Source organism: Halichoeres trimaculatus, unplaced genomic scaffold, assembly GCF_033239565.1.
Source record: "Halichoeres trimaculatus isolate MK-OKI-2021-1 unplaced genomic scaffold, fHalTri1.1 fHalTri1_scaffold_4, whole genome shotgun sequence".
Classification (NCBI taxonomy): domain Eukaryota; kingdom Metazoa; phylum Chordata; class Actinopteri; order Labriformes; family Labridae; genus Halichoeres; species Halichoeres trimaculatus.
The window spans coordinates 26333914-26352224 of NW_027437182.1; the positions used below are offsets into that span (position 1 = coordinate 26333914).

Below are 18311 nucleotides of genomic sequence, written 5' to 3' on the forward strand. Positions count from 1 at the left end.
GACTTTGCGCGAGAACAAGCTAAATGTGTTTGCCTGTAACACTGCACGCTCAAGTGGTCAAGTGCTTTTGGAATTGTTATTTCCTTCTACAATGAGTAATAACACAAACCTTCATTCCTCTGCTCACTTTTGCGACCTCGTGTCACTGGGTGTGATGTAGTGTTTACATTTACTACTAGTGTGACTGTGCTGTCAAAGAAGAGTCAAGTTACATTTCTTTGTTCACTGATTTTATTTAGAAAAACAACGGATCTTCATTCCACCCAGCAATTCACTTCCTATATAGCTTGTTGTATTTCATTCAGCTTGACGCAGGACGCAGCCGGCATACAGGAAAAATTGACTTCTTGCGGATTCTTTCCATTGTGGGGCTAATGTGAGCCTCCAACAGTGATTTTAATGATACAGATTACATGTGGAAGCTGCATCAGACCTTCAGTACGAGCCTGGGGTTAACTGCAGCCTAATCATGAGAGCATCTGTTTTATTTTGGGTTCCAATCCACAACAAAGGTTCTGGATTACCTACTATTTACAGTGAAACTGAGACTAACCAGACACAAACAGGTGCTCCGCAGGGGGTGATATTAATCAAGACATGACAGCATTAACTCTAAGACAGATCCAGAGGGGCCAATTTGCCTCAAATTTAATTTAAACACATGCTAGCTTCTCAAGTTTCCAACTGGACTGTGAACAATGCAGCACACAGAAAAAGTAGCCTTGGCTGAATTTGCTCACTGCTAACCACTGGCTTCAAGTTGGTCATTGTTTGTCGACAGCTGTTGTGTTTTGAGTTTAAAGGTAAAATTAAGCCTAAACAGGGTCAAGCAAAAAGCACCTTGACTCCACCTAGTCCATTCAGATCTTTGCTCATGGAAATCTGTAAAAGATGCTGTGCATACCACAAGGCAAAATTACAATCATCACATTGACATGTGCATGTCAGGAAAAGTTAAGGAAGCATATTGTTTGAGAGGGGGGGCACTCTGCCTTTATTATATGGAAAAAAGAAATCTGCCGGCATCCTTACACACATTCTTGTCAAGACCTCTTCTCCTGCACCCACATTACAGTGGTATTATTGCACCGTGCAGAATTTAATCTGAAGTGCCACACAGTAACCCTGGACCACAGTTGAGGAACATGTTGGAGAAATTTCTCCAACCTCTAGGAGAGCAGTTCCAGATGTGATGTGTGTGAGCAGAGATTTGTGGTTTTGCTGACTTGTTCTGGATGTCTTTTTGCGGTTGCAGTTCTTCATATTTGTATACAAAGTCATCAAGGCTGTGGTTTATTGAATCAATTCATTACCTGACCCCTTAGACTCCTCCAGCGTTTGTGTGTGTTTGTTTGTTTGTTTGTGTGTGTGGATACTGTAAATGAACACGCCAGTAACCTCCAAATGCCTTTCTTTGTGGCGCATCTGCTTCCCCCAAGTACGGGCTTTTTTACCGAGGAGAGGAGCGATAATGTAATTGAACCTGGCAGTCTTTCTAAATTGAATATTGGCCTGGAACTTGAAAATAAATACAGCAAGAATCAGAGCTGTGTTTAGGCTGCAGCAGCAGACATGCCAACAGTGTGCTCAAGGAAAAACGAGTGCCTAACTAGCAACTGCCAAATTCAATGTAAACACAGAAACATGGCTGCTTAAATGAAAACACGAAGTCTGTGCAGGTTAGCGTGTGCAACCACGGGTGTGACAGCTCCAGGAAAAGACAGACGAGAGATGCTGACAGATTTTAATGACATTGTATCTTACAATCTGCCATCTGTGCATGGAGCAATTTTGGAAAGATTAAGCAATCAAGATTTTACATCCCGCTGGGTAGCACTAACCTTTGAAATAAACCCTAATAGTCGGTTATTTAAACACTTTAGAAAGTATAATTCAAACCATGCGCAGGGACTTACTCCAGTTAAAAAAATCTTCAGAGAAATCCAATTTTAGATCAAAATTAAATGGAGGTTTTGTACTCTTGTATTAATATTCAAGAGTCATAATGAATAAATGGAAGTGCAAGGAGAAAAGGAGTTAAAAGGAAATGAGTGACGGAAGTGTCGTGACATTAAGCAAACAGAAAAATTAAAAACAAATATGATTCGAAAATAAGCTCAATCCTTTCTCTCGATGGAGTACAATGGTATTTCTGGAAGTACTGTCTAAAGCTGAACTTAACTGAACTGTGTGCGTCATATAATTATCAGGCTGTAAGTAAGGCCTGTGTCCACGTGTATCACTCAGCTTATCAGATTGGTGCTAAAGGACTAATTAGTGCTGAAAAGGACATTGATTGACCAGGAAGGCGGGTTGATTAATGCCTAGTTTCAGTCAATAGAATCTGCCTCCTTATTGAGAGTATGGACTCACATTGACAGGAGAATAGGATTTAATGTTGAAGCCATAAAAACAGTTGTTATCAACAATGGATAGGTGTCTGTTTTAATCATTCTAGTTAATTATTACACAAGGTCTCTGGAGTCCAGCTCCCCTTTAGGCCCCCGGCTGAATCAAATGTGAGATATCTCACTCCAACCAGCGCTGGTTTTGTTGTTGTGTATGGCTCTAAGTAATGTGCGAGCTGAACTATCAATAGGGTAGCTGGGCTATGCTGAAACAATCACTGTCACTGCCCTCTTTAAGCACTGTTGAGAAAATAGAAAATCTGGGCAGAGCAACAGTATAATACAGCATTTTTAAGATGTATGACATGTATGAATTGACATTAATTCAATTTTTTTTTCTATTGGCTGTTCCTTATATTTTTTGTTTCCTTATTGTGAGCTTTGAGAGTAATGTAATCCCACAGGACCCCTGAAGTCTTACAGAGGTGATTTTACCTTGTTTGCACCAGTTACAAAGAAATTTAGTTTGCTTGCAGGAGAAAGTTCTGTCATGCAAACTTTTTATCTATAAAAGAAGAAAATAAGTAATCTTGGAAGTGGTTGTGTATGCTCTTCCTATGAGCCAGGCATACAGTACATACTGGGTCTAGAAAAGTCATCTTCTAAGGAACAGTTATCCAAATAAAATGCTTAACCACGGAAATCAAGCATGCGAACTATCACCGCTGCACTCAGAGCTTGATATCATAGCACTGACAAAGCTTAAAGGTCCCATATTCTGCTCCTTTTCTGCAGTTTAATATGGATCATTGATGTCTTCGTGAAATGGTAGTTACATGTTTTGGTCCAAAAAGCCAATAAATCAAGCACAGCAGCATTGTTTCCAGGCTCTCATAGCCCCTCTGTTCAGAACGCTCTGATTTAGGGGGCGTGACCTTCATATGTAAATGAGCCACCGCTGATTAGCATCCTGAAGCTAACACAGAGACAGGGGGGACACTGAGGAAAAGCTCTTACATCTGCTCCACAGCACACAGCATTTAAAATACTCACATTTCCAGGGTCTGAGGTCTGTTTGTGGATGGTTGGTAATGCTCCTGGATTCAGGACCAGTCTATTCACTAGCCCTCTGTTGTACTGTCCAAAGTTGGAAAAGCAGTCGGCTGTGAAGTGACTAGCACACACATGCACAGTTTTACTGAGTGTAGCTGGAACATTTCCTTAATAAATGAACTCTAGCCACTTAGTCTTGTCTTCTTCTGAGATGGGAAGCTTGTGCATGGAACTATGTGGCTGTTTACAGCCAAAAACAGAGCAGTGATGGCTCTTCAACTTTGGTATTCTCCTCCGCGGGAAGGGGGTTTGGGGGTATCTGCTCCGGTGGACCAATCAGGTCAGACTTGCTCCTGATTGGTCAAAAAAGGGAATCCCTGACGTCGGCAAATCCCCAAAATCCAAACAGCTCGTTTCAGGTCAGGATTTTACATTCACAAGCACTACTAAGTACAGGTTTTGTCATTAAATATCACATTTTGTGGGCTGGGAGGAAAGCCAAAGACCCACAAATTTCACTAAAAGACTTAATAAAGTGATTTTTGCATAATATGGGACCTTAAATGTGCTAAAACACTGTTACAGCAAGTCAATATTTATTTCAAGATTGTTAAATATTAGAAATGGAGGTTTTCTTAACATATTTCATAGATAAATAGCACATGGGCTCAGAAGAATACACCCAATTTAATGTATTTATGCAGAGCTTATTACAAATCAACACAACATGGGGTGCAACCATTATCCCTGCTCAGCAGAGGGGGCTAATGTTGCAAATCAAATGCCAGTTTTGTGTAATGCTCATGGAAATACACTTTAAACTGTATTCTCACAATTAAGTAGGCAAATTGCAGATAATAGTTTTAAACAAAACATGATGCCAGTTTATGCAAGTGCAACTATCGCCACTGCTTCATTCACACATGATGGGCATTATCGTCTGATAGTTTTCAGGACTTCATAAAATTTATATGCAATAGTCATTTCATGTATTTGAGTGGATATGATGAGCGGTTTACGGTCTCTCCACAGTCCTGAACTGTTTAAAGTTGAGTTGATAAAAAATGAGACATCTGCGCAGGCCTCTGATTGGTTAGTCTGGGATGTGACTGAGTAAAAAGAAACTGTTTTGTTGCCGGTGAAGCTTACAGTGCTGCTGAGAAAGTTACAGTGATCTAACCACCACATAACACAGCCCTCATGTCACAATATGATTAGCCAATTGGTGTTAATGGATGGCTCATACCAGGACTCTTTCAGTTTTGTCCAAAGTTCCCATGCTTTTTGTGAATGTATGGCACATGTACTTTGAGGGTTTTCTGGAGATGACAATAGAAACGCAATGTTTGGTCAGTGCTTGTGCATACATTAGCACAGAGCAGCTTGTGGACTCTCAGTGGTGTATGTAAACTGTCTCTTTAATTTGTAAAGATCACCTCTAGCACAGCACAGCAGTGCAGGAGCCTCTTACAGGCTTTTTGCTGCTATTTCTCAGCTTAGTGTCAATGTGTGGAGTGAGACTTAAATAAGCCAAGCCACAGGCCGCATTAATTACCCACCAGGCTCTGTGAGTTTTCAACCACATCGGCTCCATTGGTCTTCATTCAAATGAATTTGTTTGCTAATAAATGTATGTTTGTTTAAAAAGAGCCGCTGTTTTCTCTATGTTGACTTTTTCTCTTGTTCACCTTTTAAGTGATGTGTGTTAGAAAGTAACTGGCTCCCAGTGCCTTTTAATGACACCCATTTATTTTCTGTGAGAGCAGATTTATTTCTCTGTCCTCGTGCAGACAGTCCTCCCTCTACTGCTATTGGTGTTGTAATTTAACAACTATTACCATGTTTGTCTAAGGCCCCAAATGTTCTACTTGGCTTTAGGCAACTTTTCTCTCTCCCTCACGCTATCTTTCTCTTCTGTGTGTGTGTAACACTCTCCTCTTTTCTTCATCTTATTCTCTACAATCTGCTTCCCTTGGCACAATTTCATTGTGTCCGCTGGTGTTGGTCCCAGGAGCTTACGCAGCAAAGCACAACTTTCTCTTCTGGCATTTTCCTAATTGATCCATGGCAGCCTGTGCTGTGGTCGAGCTGTATTCATATCTTCAATAATGCATAAACAGTTCTCTCTGAGGGAGTTCACTTAATGTTCTCATACAAAAGAAAGTCCTGCCTGCTGATATGGTACCCTTTATCTAAAACCACTGCGCTTTATGTCCATTGTTGTTAAGACTTTGCCGTTTAGATAGAACAGGAAGAAAATAACAGCATACTTAGTTCAGCTAAAGGTCCACACAGTAAAAATTCACAGAAAACAAACTGGATACGGTTTTTTTGTATGTTTGCTGTGAATCATTCAGCTTCGCAAATGCCACATGTTAACCTGATAATTGTGACATCGTCTAGATGCGAGTAAAACAGGTTTTCATGACAAAAATAATAAAAACTTTCATTTTCAACCCTCCACTGAAGCCAGACTTGGCACCTTTCTCCATAAAACTAATGTTGTGAAACATGTTAAGGGTGAAAGCTATTCTCAATCAGGCAGACAGTTATTACAGCAATTAAAATCACCATCCACTTTACGTAATGAAGGCAATTAGCCAGAGTTACCTTGGCTGGAAAGCGTACAACGATTCCCACCCACAAAGGGGGGAGGAAATAGGCTATTTTGTCTCGCTGTTTGTTAACTCCCACTTGTTTATTACTGGAAATACTGACGCTATTACATGTTTCCACCAGTGGACTGATGGCTATCTGTGATTCTGTCTGTCTGTAGGGATCCTGCTGCAGGAGAGCTTCATGGACGAGCCCGATGGCCTGGTGTCTGTAAACCTGCTGGTGGTGTCTGCAGTTTCAGCCTTCGCTACAGGAGCCATCCTCTCTGGCTTGACTGTCTGCTGGATTATGAGTCATCGCCACCGCCACTCCAGAGGTTCAGGAGCCAACGGTGCTCGCCGCAAAAGCGACAAAGAGCAGAGCATGCTGGGGCAGGGCCGCAGCGGGTCAGTAATGAGTGTGACAAGAACCAGTGGTGGTGAGAGGCGGCGTTCACAGGCAGACAACCCCTTCGTCATGCCCAATGGTTGGCCTAAAGGAGAGATGGACCCCGGGTTGCTGCCCACGCCTGAGCAGACTCCCCTGCAGCAGAAACGAGCCATGCGTCTTCCCGACACAGACTGGGACCAGAGCCAGACCTTCCTCACAGCTGTTGGGACTCCCTGCCCTAACAACTCGGTTATTTACCTGAGCTCCAAGTTTCTGCACGGAGGTGGAGGAGGGGGAGGAATGGTGCGGATAGAGGATCAAGGAGAGGTTATGCTGCCCCCACACACAGAGCGCCAGCGGTACCTTATCCTCGCCACACAGAGAGGGGAGCACGGTGGCAGTCGTCCCAGCGGCAACCTGAGGAACTCAGCAGGAGAATACATCTACCCTGCCACGCCGCAGGACTCCCCCGACCGACGGAGGGTGGTGTCTGCTCCCACTCCTCACATGGACTATGGGGAGCCTCGCTGGAGTCACGAGGCGCTCAACTACAACAGCAACAACGGAGCGCCATACCATCCTCAACGCCAGGGCCTCATCAGGCCTGACATGCACGGGCCTCGAGGGCTGGGAGAACTGGCGGACTTCAGCCACCTCATGGGGAAGAACATGGGCGAGCGCACCCCTAGTGGCCAGTGAGGGAAGTACATAATTCTTTCCGAACACCCATTCCCTCCAATCAACAGACTGGAATAAGTCCACCCCTCAGACTCAGTGTCCCAGTCAAACCTTACCCCGTCTGTCCTCTCTCACTGTCATTCAATGTCCTGACGTCATTCAGCTGACCGAAGAGAGAGACAGCGATAGGAAAAAACAAGGAGAGAGTCGAAAAAGAGGAGAAAACCACTCCCATCTCCATTCCTCTGCTCTTAATCTGAGGTGCACCCCTCTGCTCTGAGTGGTACGACCCACAGAGCCCGACTTTGACAAACAGCGAGGTACAGAGAGGGGTGTAGAGGAACAGGAACCACACAGGAACTCGTGGGGATTTTAAGAAATGACAATACCACTCGCAGCGCCACATGTGAAAGGTCTCCCTCTGCCATTCTGTTCATCGTTTTGACACCATGGATCTTTATTGAGTGTGAAGTTTTGTTTCTGCTTTTGTTTTTTGTGCCTGTGGCATCCAGCAGACAACAATGTGCTTTACTATGGATTTCAGATGAGACTAAAACTGTTGTAGCCGTGCCAGAGGGCAGTGACTCTCAATGAATCATGCAGTGTGCGAATGAGATCTTGTGTTTGTGTGTGATTATGATTGTGAGTGGCCACAACAACCCCAACCAGTGTCCCGTCTTGACTGTGAAGAATAACTATATGATGAAGCTCCTGTAAGGATGAGGTCCATGTCGAAATTAATTTACCTTTTTTATAAACAATTACACAGAGATGAGTTTTATTTTGTGTCTATTTGAAAATTCAATGTGTGAAGCAATCAGAGGTTTGGATGGTTGACCAGTAACTGGTGACAACTCCCACTGTGGGTTTTTTGATATCCCCAGTACCTCAGAAGCAGCTCCAGAGAGCCATCGTGAAGTTAAGAAAGCAATAATAAGAAAGAAGGACAAAAAGGATGATTTACTCTGATTTTTCTGGTTAGAACGTTTTCTCAGCAGAGCAAACTAAAGTGTACAGACTTGTGAGAGAGCTGGGTCCTGGATCAATATCTCCTCTCCATTATCCCCCCCATCTGCCTCTCAGTATGCCCGGCTCTGTCTGACCTGACCTGAGGCCCCCCCACCTCCACCCCTGGGGCTCCGCAGTCCATTGGAAGAAGGGAATGTGAGCTGTGACTGTCTGCCTGTCTGTGAGGCCCGGCCGCTTGGGAGCTCCATTCAGCCTCTTCTGCCCGACACTGAGCCTCTTTGTGCCCCCCGAAGCAGGAGGAGACTGCGGCAACAAATAGCCGTTAAGAGTCAGGGACCTACCCGGCACCGCAGCCCAGCAGAATATCAATGAAGGAGGACAGCGGCTCCATCCGACATGTGAGGTGTACCAACCCCAACACGGGGCATCTCGTACCTTCAACCTCTCCAGTTATTCACATCTTTTTGCCCAGAGAGCCGAGGGGCTGAGGCTGGGGCAAAGCTAACTGCCACAATGCTCATCCCTCGTGGTTTTACTCCTTTCTGTCTCTCTGTGTGTTTCACAACAAAAGTGGGATAAAGAAAACAGATGGGCATGGGTGTACTTTGGGTGTGGAGTTACTCTTTCACACCATTATCTGATCTTTTGATGTTTTCGCCTGTTCTCATCCGTTCTCGATTCAAATGTAGATCTAGAGATAGCTTTTTCTTATTCATCTGGGTCACAGCCTGGTGGAGGTAGTGGTGCTTTTTGTGTACGTCACTCTGTCGGCTTGTGTGCGTGAGTCTCTCCAGGTTTTTGTTCATGAATGTGTGACTCATATTGAGTGCAAAAACAGCTTTGATCCATTTTTACTCTTATCTCCACTATCTTCTGATTTATTTTCCCTCTGTTGAGCCATTAAAGTTGTGCAGCAGCCCTTTGCCTCACATTCACAAGCCTGTGCTTACACTGTGAGAGCCCTGAGTGGGAGTAGTGTATGCTATATATTACATTTAGCTCATTATGATTTACACAAAGACCAGCAGGTATAATGGAGAAGGTTGCGTGTGCTTGCTTGAACTGGGTCAGATTGTAGATACAAAGTAAAACAAACAAGAATGTCACAGTGTGTCAAGAAAAGCTCCAGGACACTGTTCATCACTACGGCCCCTATGTCATCTCATAGTTTTACAGCTGTAAAAATTACATTTAAAATAAACAATTTCTTGAACAAAATGCTTTTTCTCCATTCATAGTGGCAATGTACTTCTGTACAACACTTTTCAACTCTTGCTTTTTATTTCTACAACCAAAATTTGATTAATTTGGGGTGCTGGTTTTGCTCTGTGTTCATGCACCCTGCATAGAGGCTACAGTTCTCGAAGCAGCAGCCCTGGACTCTCAAAACAACTCTAGTGTTATTTCTCACCCGCTTCTCCCTGTATCTGACTCTACCTACTGTTATTTTCCATCTTAAAGAAAAGTTCTAAAAAATAATCTTAACTTTTTACAATTTGTTCTCTTATTTTTCTTAAATCTAATTTCATCTTGCAACTGATTACAGCAATAATTCTTGAATCAAAAGGAGAAAGAAAATGACTTGTTCCAATTAGCACAGCTGCAAACAGCAGATTTACAAAGTTGGCTGGGATCCAAACAAAAAAGGTGAAATGATGCATCTCTTCATCACTTCATCTTGACGCCAGAAAAAGAATTCAAAATTATGTAAATAAGGAAAACAAATGTACACCACATCCACCACATTTATTTTGAAAGGCAATTCTTAGTTAACATTTTTGCCTGAGTCAAGTAATGGTATCACAATAATATCCTCAACATGAACTCATTGTTTCTCTATAGTACAAATAAATAAATAAGTAGAGGTAAAATATTTTTTAAAAAATTGGAAATGAGGTCGAGGTAATGGTGCAAGAAACTGCATTTCCTTAAGTGGCCACTTGGGCTGAGTCCAAAAGCCACAGAAGCCCCATCAGAGCCACTGGCTTGATAAATCATGGACATAGTCTTTGTAACATCACCCACTGTTTTCTGAACGGCTGTTGTGATGCTGATTGATGATGCCATAATAGAAATGCAGACTCAACCTAAATTTCAATGGTGTTGTTGAGGCAGGCCTTTAGCCTCAGTGTTTATAGCTTGATGTACCCACATGTTGCTGAGGTACTGTGATCAAAACCATTTTTTGAACCAAGCCGGAAACATGATTTTTATTTTATTTTTATTTTTTTGTCCCGTTAAGATCAGCTTTTTAAATGGTGTATTTTGCAAATTTAGGTGGTTTCTGCTTGATAAGAGCCTGTAGGTAAATTGCATCTGGTACAAATTTGCTTTTGGTCTATATTTATACAGGGGGTTACTTTTCATATACCTAATCGATTTATCCTATGGGGAGGGTTCAGGCCATCCACAATTTGGAGTGTGGCTGATCTGACCGACAAGTACATGCGTTGGTGCGACCAGGCTACAGCCTCAGCTCCTCCTCTTTGGACTATTTCTAGCATGGTTGAAAGCTAGCTGGAGGCAGCTAATCTGGTAGCTGCCGTGGGCTTCAAAATGCCTTTTTAGAAACCAGTGGATGATGTCACTGGAACTCAACATGTTAAATGTGGTGCATGGTGAGGAAAGAAAAACACTTTGATACTCATGACAAAACTACAGAGAACTACTTTTTTATCTTTCTCTGAGAGATATATAAAGATGTTTTTTTCTGTGAGATCTTTTTTTTTTTTTTTATCATCTGAAACAAGTGTTAAATGTGTCCACACACAAGCAGGACTTTCAGTAAAAAGCCCAAACAGTTTTGATTCAGTTTGAGACCTGTTTGATTTGTTTTACTTTACTGGTTGACAGGTTTTGACGCTTTGTGCAACAAAACCGTCTCGGATGGAACCCAAACAGTACTGTGGTTCAATACCCAGCAGTAAAAACTTCACAGGCAGAGCTGGAGCTACAGCAGGAGACAAGCCAGTGAAAGAGATTTATGAAAGCAAGGACAGAGGGGGAGGTCAGACGAGCGAACATGATGTTACTGCAATACAGCCTCGCCACATTAGTACAGTGTATTCTTTACACATTCCACCCTGAAACAGGTCATTAGTATTGAGGATACGGAGCGATCCACCAGCCCCATCTCTCTGTCTTCATCTCTGCTGTGACCTGAGTGCTGCGTTTCTCTGTTTGTGTGTGTGTGTGTGTGTGTGTGTTTGTGTGTGTTTGAATGAGGTCTCTCTTGTCTCGTCCGGCTTGCCCAGCCACCCGTGTCCTCGCTCTGCATCTCCTCCGGTGTTTCGCTAAACATGCTTGATTAGGCAAAGTACATTCCCGGCCCTCTAATGGCCTGATGAGCCCTTGAGAAGATTACAACAGACACATCAGCCCTGAGAGGGAGGTTCACATTTAACCAACTCTTTACCCCTCTTCACTCACGCACATGCAGACACACAAAAACTGCTAGCCCTTTAACCAAATTTGGGATGCAATTGAATTAAGCTCAGAAACAGAGTTCAGGCTTGAAATAGGCCAAACACTGACTGGTTCGAGGAACGGTACTGTACATGATGTTATCTGGCTGACAGCATAATTTGATGAACTTAGTTTAACATTACAGGCCAGCTGAAGAATATAGGTGTGACTTAATGGTCAGATTGTTGTTTATTAAAGCCATCATCCCCCTCTTTTTACATTCTTCTTGTCATTCCCATTCCTGTTTGTTCAACAGCTGCACTTTGTCATCTTCTTTCAAGCCTTGTCTCTATTCTTCTCACAATCCAAGCTCACACACACATGCACGTCTGAAATGTCCACCTAATGCAAGCCTGAGTCATACTTTTCTCCCGTTTGTAACTATTCAAGTCTAGCCGGTTGATTATATGAGTCAGTGGCAGAAACAGAAATCAGAGTAATTCAGAAACACCGCTGTACTTCGTGTCAAATCTGAAACGTGTGACAAATTTTGGGGGGCATTTTCAGAGCCTTTCATGCAAGAAATTGCTTTTCTTTTGCTTAGAAATGATTCTGTTTGAGGTCTTTTTTTTAATTTGTGTTAAATGTAGCTCACACTGCCTTCAGTCCTGCACAAACACACACTCTGTCTTTTTCCCTATGCTGCACATATCAACACACACATACCCCATGAAGCTCTCATCCAGCCCTCATGACCCAGTCAGTCTGTCTCGTTTTCTGGTGTATCAGGTCGTGAGTGTGCGTGCTTATTAAAGAGACCATGCCTTTGTGTGTTGGGGTTGTCTGTGCCGTGTGGCCTAAGTGATGCAATGCCCCCCTCCCCAGCCAATAACTGCCATCTTACCCTGCAGTGATCCTCTGTACTGTGTGTGCCCGCTGAGTCCAGAAATCGGAGGCTGACTTGTAATAATCCCAATATCGCACTTAGGAGGCCGACATCTGAAAGAAAAAAGCACAAAAACAAGTCGAAAACGGAATCAACCTTTGCATTTTTGTAAAGCTGTAGATGTATTTAGTCAGCACTGATCATTTTCTGTCATGTTTGTTTTCTATTGTTTGTTTCTGTGGTTTGAAATTATATGGAATATTATTGTATATGATTTCAATTATAATCCTCTGGTGTGCCAGATTTGATGAAGACAATGAACCTGATGACTATCATTATTATTATTATTGTTATACGGACAGTGACAATGAAGCTGTGAGCAGCACTGAGGTGTTGTGTCTTGATTGGATGGGGGATAGTAGAAGAAGAGAAGGGATGGACTCGCACAGGTTGATTTAGAAAAATAGAAATTTCTCCTGCAGAGTGGAGTCTCTTGCTACTGTGAAGGACCCTGCTGTCCTGGGCCCCCAACCAGAGGCCCCACCCCCTCCACCCTGCCACACTGCTGCCCCAGGGACCTCATCGCAGACAGTCATTAGATGACAACACAAGTCCCTGCTACATGTACATAACCCTGATGCTTTCATGTAATTTAAGTGCAGTAGCTGCATGACGACACAGCCTCTGTGTGTGTACAGAAGTAGCGACGTGTGAATTTGTACAGTACACACAAGTGTGTGTGTGCTTGTGTCCGCCAACAAATTTGTCTGTTGTCATGCAAAAAAAAGCAACATGTGCATGCACCCTCTGTCAACTGCACTGTACACACTGCACACACGCCAAACACACACACACACACACACACACACACACACACAGACACACTCCACACGCAGCAGTTGTTCATCATGTCCACACTGTCCTGAGCTCTGCCTGTCACTCCGCATGGAGACTTTGCTCTGTGTCAACTTTCTTATTCTAATAAACCACTCAGACATTGAACCTTTAATGTATCTTTGATGACTGCGGTGTGTTTGGTTTTCCCACTGATTTTTATTTCTCTTTTTATAACTTCATTATATCGGAAACTTTATCAGTGAATTTTATTAAACCTGAAATTGTTGTTTTTCAGAACCACTCTGGTCTCTTACCGAGATCAATTTGTTTGTGTGGGGAAAGTGTTCAGTTTAAAAGTATCACAATGAAACTTCAATTATTCTTAACAGCGGGTAAAAAATCTAAACACACTAAAAAGTTCAGGGTTTAAACACTCTAATCTAGGTTATACTTTTATTCCATTAAAACACAAAGAAAGCAATCTGGCTCCAATGCCTGTATGACCAGTTTGAGTGATTCTGAAGCAGTGCTGGCCATCTCTCTGCACCAGGATGAAGGGATACAGCCTCATCACCCCAGTCTGCTAGAGATGTAACACAATCATATCCAACCAAACTGAGAAATAGACTAGACAGTACTGTAGGAGGTAGGGCTGCCTGAGCTGTGATGTTCAGATGCTTAAGTATTAACCTAACAGCTACTGAAAACAGAATGATGGCTCCAAAAACAAATCATGCAAGGGTAGGGGAGACCGGGTTTGGTTGTAACACTTTCTGCTTCAGCACCTCTAACTCACTGAATTTTTGAGTCAGAGTTCTCAAACTTGAATGCAAAGTTTTCACATTTGTTTACTAAAAATGGCACCATTTCAAACCTCTGCAAGAATATCACAGACCTCACCGGGTGATGTTTAATACATGGTGGTCCTTTGTTACAGCCTACCCCACTACCAGGGTAGGTTGCAACACATGCTGAGGTAAGTTGTAAAAATTAGACAAAAATTTAAAAAATTAAAAAACAGAGGTCACGCCCCTCAGAAGGAGGTGTATTGAAATAGAACAATCCAGAACAATGTCTTTCCGTGTGACTGACCATAACTCACTTTCTGTTTGACTCAAGAGTTAATCCGAAACAGTATGTGTGGTCAAACACTACAATGTAGCTGTGTAAAGTCACAAATGACTGTTTGAAACTCTGGAGTAGTAATTTATTTTCTTCTTCTTTTCTTTTCTTTTTTTTCTGAGGTGCAACATTTCCTCCTGCCCCTCAGAGAAAACTTTGCCGCTGCTCCAGTAACCTACACAGGGATATAACTGGACCCTCAGCCTCTCCAGTGATTGGTAGTAACATGGCAGATCCCATGTGCCTTCATGACTGATCTGACTGACTTACCGTTCTCTGTGACTTCATCACACCTGTCAGTCTTTCTTTTCCACTGCCTGGAGCAGGCATGGGCAAACTATGGCCCGGGGGCCACATGCAGCCCGTTAAACGTTTTAATCCGGCCCACCGAACTTGAAAAAATTAAATGAATAAACCTTGTTAATGTTTTATTTTCCCTGCAATTCTGATGTTTTCCCACTAGATGGCGCACTGTAGAGACATTGGCTTTGTTGGGGTGAAGTGTAGGCCTATTACTCCACGTTTACACTTTACCCTCTGACCCATCAGCCCTTCTGTAAAGATGAACGGACCTAAGAAAAGGAAAGTGGACAAAACAAAACTCATTAAAAAACATGGAAGTTCGCAGGATAAGATGGAGTGGATTGTCAGCGTTCTGTTACTAATAGAAAAAAAAGCTCAGGAACATGTCTGTATAAACCTTCAATGTGAGTAATTTGTCTAATTTTTATATAGAGACGTTCACATTTAATATCAAAATATCACACAAACAATTTTGACACAATCTTTTATTATTTTTCGTTTTTTCATTTTTAAAACCAGGACAGAAAAAACGTGTTTTTCTGTTTTCCTGTAATTCTGTTTTTCCGTTTTGGTTTTACAACAGAAAAACAAAAAAACAAGTCCATTTTTTTTGTTTTTTTGTTTTTTTGTTTTGTTTTGAAACAGAATCACGAAAGAATGAACCATACACGGATTAAAAATCCCATTATAATTCCATTCTTTCATATTCTATTTTTAATTTCAAAACAAAATCAAAACAGCGAAAAATAGACCGTTATTTGTTTTCTGATTTTTGATTTGAATTTGAAAAACTGAATAACAAGTTGTTATCTGTTTTCCGATTTTGGATTCTAAAACGGATATGGAATGAACGAATGATACCCTGATAGTTACCAAAGCACTCCATCCATCTGCTCTTGGTCCGGCCCCTTTGTCAAATGTTAGAACCCATTGTGGCCCACGAATCAAAAAGTTTGCCCACCCCTGGCCTAGGGGTTATGTAAGATTATTAAAATCAAGAAAATGTTCTTAGCTGTACATAAGAAGGTGGTTGTGACACTTTTTAAAGATGTGTTACAACCCACCCACCCCTGTCAGCCAGTGTTTGGCTAGCTGTATTGAAATTATCATGGAGAAAATGCATCACATTTTGCCCTAGAAACTATGATTTATTCTAAAATAAGTCCAATGGTTTTATCTGGAATAGCCTAAGTGCCAAACAAAATATAGTCTCAGTCAAAAACTTTACTTTCTTACCTCAAAATATTTTTTGCTCTGCAGAATCTGCATGCACCTGTTTCCAGCCCTTACAGTCACCATGTGTGATCAGAGTGGAAGTGGGTAAATACTGAAACAATCATATGACTCCTGTCGTATCCCTGACTGGTGGAATTGGTGGTGTTACAACTCTTCCTATGTTACAACCATACCCGACCTCCCCTACATATGTAAAATTATGCATCAATAAGCTTTTCTTTTTTTTCTCTCATAACTAAGAAAGAGCACATGTTTACAGAGCTCTGGTAGAAACATCCTTGCCTTTGCCCTGATGTGTTGTTTAGGGATCACCATAGTGCTGTTGGCATTTCCAGGTGTCGCCTACAGCTCAGCCCCTCTTCCTTTCAACATCATCACGTTGGTCATGATGATTGGTGGGCTACCACCATGTAGTATATTGTGCCAGTAGGTCAATTCACAGCACAAATATATGGCTCTGTGATCATCTAACACGACACAGTGACCATCCTGACAGGCAGAAAAAAACGAGGCAACACTTGGGAACACACAACAAACTGTTAAATAGAAGAATGACTCTCAAAGAATATACACAGAAAATAAGGAGGTAATGAGACCCAGGTGGATCTAATTAGGACAGGGTTGATGCACCCAGAGGGAACTAGAAAATAGAGACAAGGGTGAATACAAAATACAACAGAGAATAACATCAAAACTAAACCCGACATAGTGTCATAATCTAGAATAACTTTAAAGAGGGAGTGTATGTCACATTACAGGAGGAGTATTACCATTCAGCCTGAAGCTACAAAAACACACCTTCTGAACCAAGCTAAGTACCATGAATCCTCATCCGAGATTGTCTATGTATTTAGTAGTTGTTTACATAGTGAGAAACAGTAAGAAAACAGCTGTGAGGGGGAAAAAACAGTATATCAGATGTTTAAATGTATGTGTTTCTCCTCAGGATTACATTACAGTTTCCTGCAGGTTTGCCTGCTTTTTTCTCTAGCTCGAGATTCAGCTGGCATACAAATACCAGTCTCTGTCTTTCCCATCTGCCCTTTATTTGAGCAGATATTCTTCTCCCATATTTGATGATTTCTCTGTAAGAGGCAGCCATGTCGGAAGATGTTTTACTTCTCTGTTCGACTGAGGAAGCTTGTACCAGTGCAAAAAGTGATGTCAGTGCGTACCCTCGTACTCAAATAGATCTTTAGAGTTTGAGTTATGGATAGCACAAGGTACATAATAAATGAAGAGCTTACAGTTCATTCACTTCAGCTTCTTTTTTGAATAATATTTTCTTTACCAGCAGCAACAGGGCAACACATTTTTTCCAACAAGAATGAACGTTTATTTCCACTGGGATCTGTATTTTTCCCTGAACATGGCTGAAACTCTGAACAGCTTATTGTAGTGCAGTACCATCGGTCTTCATTAGAGGGGGCCAATGCTCCATTACACACCTGAAGACTGTTGTGATAAATGATGCAACACCTATGCATATTCAGTAAGACAGAAAAATGTATAAATCAGTGATGTGCATGTTGAAATCAGTTCACATTCACCTATGTGGACAGCCTTATTTTGACCCCTATCTTCTCCTCACAGTAGTCTTGCTCCTCTCCTCTCCTCTACCTCGCCCCCTCCTGCTCTTCATTTCTCTGGGGAGGCGATCAGGCCATTACACATCTGTTGAGTGTTGGAGGACCGCAAGGACCTGTCAGGGGATCTCATTCCCTGATGTTTTATGGGACTGAAGCCCTCCAGTGCTGCAGTATCAAAGTGATGGGAATGAAGGAGGAGGAGGTAGAGGAGGGGGAGGAAGACTGTTACTGTGTCCCACCCTGTGTGCTGTTCCACAGGAGTGTTCATGGCACCCCACTCACCCTGCTCTGTAGATTTAAGGTAGCTGAATGTGCTAGGCCTGAAATAATTTACAGCTTGTGTACGCCCAGACCCCGTTCAATCTGGTCTGTGAGATTGTATAAGGTACATCTATCTATCTATCTATCTATCTATCTATCTATCTATCTATCTATCTATCTATCTATCTATCTATCTATCTATCTATCTATCTATCTATCTATCTATCTCAAACACACACATGCATGTTCACACACCACACACACACACACACACACACACACACACACACACACACACACACACACACACACACACACACACACACACACACACACACACACACACACACACACACACACACACACGCACACTGTATGATGAATCTCATTAATGAAGAGGCTGAAATAGTGCCAGCAGGTACTCTCCTTGATTTGACTTCCCACTTCACAGCTGAGCTCCATGTAATGCCAGCTGTAATCCATCCCACCTCTCAGTATGTTGGACAATGAAAATCCTATGTCCCGGTAAAAAAATAAAAATAAAAATATTCTATTATTTTCTAAAGTTTAAAAGCTGGTCTTGTTGTATGGCAGACCTGTGGTTGTCTCTGTGCACTGCAAGTTAGAAATGTTCTTTAC

The 18311-nt window shown here is 42.2% G+C and overlaps 1 protein-coding gene across 2 annotated transcripts in view; it reads left to right on the plus strand.

Annotated features, from left to right (window-relative positions):
• Window positions 1–13314, plus strand: part of sema6bb (sema domain, transmembrane domain (TM), and cytoplasmic domain, (semaphorin) 6Bb) — a 159621-nt gene extending 146307 nt beyond the window's left edge. For both annotated transcript variants that reach the window (XM_074667894.1, XM_074667893.1), the window contains exon 17: window positions 6178–13314. In XM_074667894.1, the coding sequence (XP_074523995.1) occupies window positions 6178–7085 (908 nt within the window). In that variant the 3' untranslated portion in view covers window positions 7086–13314. The remainder of the gene's footprint in view (window positions 1–6177) is intronic.
• Window positions 13315–18311: the final 4997 nt, after the last annotated feature.